Genomic DNA, 6,000 nt, shown 5'->3' on the forward strand with positions numbered 1-6,000 from the left:
CGGGTGTGATTTTTATAATTCAGCTTACTGTGGAGACACATGCTGGAACCTTTTACTTTGAAATGATTTGTAGTTTCGGAGTTATTTAACTTAAACGCCCAATGCATTCTCAATGGCAATAGCACAAACTTTGGCATGCTACTATTTCCAAATAGATGACCCCCCCAGAAACGGGGTGGGGGCCCGGAATTTTGAACCCCAGCATTTTCTCATAGTTGCTGGGGTTCACAGCTCATACGGGAGCTGTTTTTTTGACGTCTCGTACCACACTATTAGCTCTGAACTCGGTGGGTAGAATCTGCACCTGCAGGCTCGCTGATAACAAACTATCCTTACACCTGGGAAAAACTGAATCCATTCTCTTTGGAATCAAATAGTAATCTCAGCAAGGCAGATGGCTTCTTGGTTAGAGTCAGAGTGGGTGACAATATTATCACACGAAAAGATGAAATTACCTACCTAGGTTCCATCCTAGAGGCTAATCTTTCCGGTGATAAAATGGCCACCAACGTAATCAAAAAAGTCAACCAAAGAACAAGATTCCTTTACAGTATCTCCTCACTGGTCAACAAACAGGAGCCCTCGTACAAGGTTTCTTCAACTATGCACCTCTTGGCACTGTGGGGACAATGGGGAGGCACTGGGCATACACTGGGGAGGCACTGGGGGGACACTGGGGAGGCACTGGGGGGACACTGGGGAGGCACTGGGGGGACACTGAGGGGACACTGGGGAGGTACTGGGGGGACACTAGGGAGGCGCTGGGGCAGGCGCACTGGGAAGGCACTGGGGGATACTGGGGAGGCACTGGGGAGGTTATAATAGTTAACTAAAACTAACAAAACTATAATAAAATAAAAATAAATAGTTAAATATGGCCGGATGGGTCGGACTAACGGGAGTTCGGAACATGTTACCGTTTCATTAGTAGCCTGCGGTTGCCAGACGATCAGAGATGTCTGCCTATCGATACGTTTGGACACAGCAGCGAGAACACAAAGCTATACGCCCACTAAAGACACCAGTCATATCACCACCCCACCTTGCCTCCAGTGGTCGCCACCATTGGTGTGTGAATGTGGGAAGTGAGGACGCTGGTGCTGACTGTTCGCCGCTTCCTCCCAATGTATGAATGAATGGACCATTGTAAAGCGCTTTGAGTAAGCACGTAGTACATAGAAAAGCGCCTTTAAAAATGCAATCCATTATTATTATAGCCTAATTGTTTTCTTCTTCTTCTTCTTCTTCTTCTTCTTCCACTTTTTGCAGTTCTGCAATATGGTAGAGGAGAGGGCTATGCCAAATGTCGGTGAAGACACAAATCCCACAACCATTGGCCAAAGGGTGGTGCAATAGCACCAATTGAAAATGCAAACATTGAACAGGCACAGCTCATGAACCGTTTGACCGCCAGCAATAAAACTTCAATACACATAATATGTGTACAAAAGATGTTCAGCATGAGGAGACGCATATTATGCGTCTCCTCACTGAACATCTTTTGTGCTCTGACTTTTGACCTCAGACCTGAGAGAGAGAGAGAGAGAGAGAGAGAGAGAGAGAGAGAGAGAGAGAGAGAGAGAGAGAGAGAGAGAGAGAGAGAGAGAGAGAGAGAGAGAGAGAGAGAGAGAGAGAGAGAGAGACACACACAGAGAGAGACAGAGAGAGAGAGAGAGAGAGAATTGTGTAACCAGCTGTTTGCAACTCGGTGCCTGTCTCCTGTCTTAACAAAGGGAGCTCTGATGTATCCATCAATTATATCCTTGAGCTCTGAAAGAATTCACCCATGGAAGTAGTCCTATATTCTTACACATGCACGCAAGTACGCACGCACACACTGTCACAAACAAAGCTTCTTTTGTTCACAGTTTACAAAGGGCTTAGGTCCTCACCTTATTAATAGGGACGCATGCCACCATTTTGAGTTGACCACAGGGTTCTATTCAGCCACTTTTATTACAAACTGAGAATGGACAGTAAATTCCCCAAACTTTCAAGTAGGAATTGATGTCAGCTTTGACCTGAGTGAATACTTAGTACTTAGTAAGTTAAACTGTTGAGTCATTGAAGAATGACTAAGCTTCAACTCGGAGGGATGGAGGGAGAGAGAGACGGGGGGGGGGGGGGGGGGGGGGGGGGGGGGGTGTAGACAGAGATACATAGAAAGAGAAAGAACAGAGATACATAGAAAGAGAAAGAGAGACACGGAGACAGAGAGACATTCAGCTTTTTAAAAGTCATTGCCCGAAACTCAGGTCAAATAAAATGTTGCATCTTGCAGAATTGCACCTGCACCTGCACCTAATAAATTATAAAACAGTGAACACACTCAAAGCAAAGTAATAAACATGTGCATAACAGAATAATGATTAGTATACTAGGTGCATGTAAACATAAACCATGGGAGTTAGTATATACAGTAGGGACCGGGTCTTTGCAGTTGTCATGGTCATATTTATCATAGGACAGTGTGGAACGCTGTGTGGTCACAGGGGTGGGAGGAAGAGAGAGGTCATCCCACATCTCCTTTCTTGCCCCCCTTCTTCTCTTCGTTTATTTCCTTTAGTTCTACTCACCTCACTCCTCTGAACCCTTCCATCCTCGCCAGCACGTGCCAGTCGTGTAATGCAACACCAGGCTAGGATCTTTTATAGTGCAGTGGGAGTGAAATTTTATTCAGTATGCGTGCGTGTGTGCATGCACTTCAGGGAGGGGCCTGAAATGGGGCAGTAGTCTAGTGGGGGCTGCACATTTAGGAGATATATAAGGTTTGGGTCAGCTCAGCGTCCTTATACCTGCTCTTGATCCTGATACACATCACAGACAGACAGACACCAAGCTGCAGCCATGAAGACCACACCGCTGCTGATGCTCTCAGCTCTGCTGTGCACGCTGGCTACTTGCATCAATGTCACGCCTCCTGCTGACTTCAACTTGGAGAAGGTGAGAGAGAGAGAGAGAGAGAGAGAGAGAAGAGAGAGAGATATATCCCAAGCTAACCTCCTACATCTACTATTTCTGACAGCAAATGTGCAATTCGTATGGCTTTGTAAGCTTTTTTCTAAGTTGCAACGTAACACAGGCACAGCTCTGTTTACACATTTATTTATTTATTTTAATTGTAGGCCTATAGTGGCCTACATATGGTACATTATTTTATTTTGTTCCAGCATTTGCTTTGGCAATGTAAACGTATGTTTTCTCATAGGCCTACAAATAAAGCCACTTTGAATTGAAATTGAATGGCGAGAGAGAGAGAGAGAGAGAGGGGACGACGACAATGAATTGAATAATTAATTAGTTGACTGACAGAATATTAACTATATTTTAATTTGGTTCAGACATGTGCCATGTAACCATTTCATACAGCTTTACCAACATGTTAATGTCTGTGTTGGTTCCATATTAACAAATCAAAAGCGAGCATACTTCAGTACTGATTAATGAAAAAAACATATTCATTGATTATCCAGTCCCACGTCAACCAGATTACCAAAACAGCTTTCTTCCACCTCCAAAACATTGCCTGCCCTGGTGCACCGTCCCACACTATCCCAAACTGCCAGTTTGGGATAGTGTGGGAACTGCTGCACCCATCCACATGCCTTCATCACATTCATTGCATGGTCTGACAGAGGCAGGGCTGCAGCGCAGCTTCAGAGCATGCAGACTGCAGAGTTCAACCCAAAAATATATCGTCGGAACACCGACCCAAAATATATCATCGGAACACCGGCCCTTCGGAACAGCGACCCTTCAGAACACCGGGTCGTCGGAATTATGGGTGGACCCCAACCGATCATCATTTGTTTTTGCCTTTATTGACAGTAGACAGACAAGAAAGGGGAGAGAGATGGGGAGTGACACACGGCAAAGGCCGTCGGGGCTCGGGAGTCGAACCCCCGGCACACCGTCCGGCTGGCTTGGCAGCCTGAGGGCAATTCTAAGATAGATATACATCAAAATACTGTTAACAAAAACAATTTAACAAAATGTCTTTCTCTCTCTCTCTCTCTCAGATGGCTGGTAAGTGGTACATGGTTGGAATGGCCACCAATGCTCAGTGGTTTGTGATCCATAAGGCAACGATGAAGATGGGCACTACTATGGTGGAGCCAACTGTTGAAGGAGACGTCAATGGCACTTCTGCCAACCTCAAGTGAGCTTTGAAACCCACATGCAACGCAATATGCTGAATGGAAATGGAAATTAACTGTGAGTGAAAGCATGATCTCTCTCTCTCATAGTTCTGATGGTACCTGCAACAGAATGGCTCGCCTCGTTGAAAAGACAGAAACACCCGGACGTTTCAGCTTTCGTGCCCACCGTGAGTAGATCGCCTATACTGTACACACGCATGGACACACTCACATTAGAAGCTGCAACTTCCATGTCCCATTTCTTGAGGAACATTGTTGAGGGTCAACAGGTCAGGAGGGTGGACTGTAGGGCAAAAAGCATCCTCTGGCTCCACCTCTACAGGAGAACTTGCTCATAACTGTACAGTAAGTGTGGAAGCTGGATGACACTGAATTGTGCTTCCATACCGACGCTTGATCACTACAACACTCACACACACGCATATATACACACTTGTTGATGTATTGCCATCTCTGTTCCCCAGCTTGGAACATCGACTACGACTTGCGAGTGGTAGATGTGGTGTATGACAGCTATGCTATTGTCCACATCAACAAGATCACAGACACAGCTGACGTGTCTGAGGTTATCAACAAGCTCTTCAGTGAGTAAGGTTCTCTCATCCACACATGAGCCATACCATAGAATAGCCGTTAAAAAGGCATGTTGCTCCAGGCCTGTGTGTAAAGGAGGTGTTGTCGTGCTTACAGGTCGATCCCCTGAGGTGAGCGCTGCCCTGCAGGACAAGTTTGTGCAGTTCGCTCTGGACACCGGGGTTCTCCGTGAAAACATCCTGATCCTGCCTAAGAACGGTAGATATTTTTGATAGACCTAAGTATGCGCACGCACACGTGCCCGCGCACACGCACACGCACACGCACACACACACACACACACACACACACACACACACACACACACACACACACACACACACACAGTATATTTCGGCCGAACACAAAGGCACAATGGATGTTATTTCCATCATGAAGAAAACTCTGCGTCAGTCTCTTCACCGTCCTGTTTATACGAAAACTGAGAATGGTTCAGCAATCCGTGGTTCCCAGGTCGATGACGATCAAGGAATTTAGTGTCATGTCTCAGAGAGAGATTATAGAATCTCTCAATCTGCACCCATTATTAATAATCATCGCCCTCAGCGTCAACTCATCATCCATATTGATCTTGATCGACTGGACATTTGCATGTTTGTTTTATACTCGGGAGGCAGGGCTCGATGCGGTTTTGAATTAAGCCTATTATGTCCATTTGTCCGTTCTTGCATTTCTGATCTCCTTCCCCGATGGCTCCTCTTCTTTTCTCATGTTTGTTGTTACAGGTGAGTGCAGTCCTCACATGTAAGTGTCCTGACGCATCATCAGTCCACCTCCTGACTCTGTCTGCAACCACTGAAAGCTGCACCATGAGGACACACAACAGCCCTCAGCTTAACCACGTGCACAATGCCATACCGAACACTGATCCAAGGCAGCCCTTATCTGCTCCCTCCAGAAGCACACTAAAGCATGCATCAAACTGAAGTCAGCCCTTAACCTTTCTGAGCTTGGGGCAAAAGAATGGGAATGAATAAAGGAGAGTGTCCTCCCCTATATACCTACCTAATACGCCTGCCCCGCAACACACTCACTCACACACAAACGTATGCACGCATGTGTAGTGCCCCAGCCCCAGACTCTGACTCTGTCAACTCTGCCAATCGGTCTCAGCTCTATTGGCACTGTAGATAGTTTGTCGGTTTGGCAAGTGGGAGACTGAATCCCAGCTCAGCACAAAACAAATGCAGACGTGTGATGTGTGCATACACACAAAGGGTTGTCATGCCAATCTCTATATCTTTTG

The 6,000-nt window shown here is 46.2% G+C and overlaps 1 protein-coding gene across 2 annotated transcripts in view; it reads left to right on the top strand.

Moving 5' to 3' along the window:
* LOC306912955 (lipocalin-like) overlaps window positions 1-5,964 on the top strand; it is a 14,080-nt gene extending 8,116 nt beyond the window's left edge. Inside the window, exons 1-6 of one of the 2 annotated variants that reach the window (XM_079489436.1) lie at window positions 2,838-2,943; window positions 4,020-4,159; window positions 4,248-4,327; window positions 4,625-4,744; window positions 4,851-4,952; window positions 5,480-5,964. In XM_079489436.1, the coding sequence (XP_079345562.1) occupies window positions 2,848-2,943; window positions 4,020-4,159; window positions 4,248-4,327; window positions 4,625-4,744; window positions 4,851-4,952; window positions 5,480-5,502 (561 nt within the window). In that variant the 5' untranslated portion in view covers window positions 2,838-2,847 and the 3' untranslated portion in view covers window positions 5,503-5,964. Of the gene's footprint in view, window positions 1-2,837; window positions 2,944-4,019; window positions 4,160-4,247; window positions 4,328-4,624; window positions 4,745-4,850; window positions 4,953-5,479 lie in introns of those variants that run through there. The other variant, XM_079489437.1, reaches the window with a different exon arrangement.
* The last annotated feature ends 36 nt before the right edge of the window (window positions 5,965-6,000 follow it).

This window comes from Electrona antarctica, assembly GCF_951216825.1.
Source record: "Electrona antarctica genome assembly, chromosome: 20".
Lineage (NCBI taxonomy): Eukaryota > Metazoa > Chordata > Actinopteri > Myctophiformes > Myctophidae > Electrona > Electrona antarctica.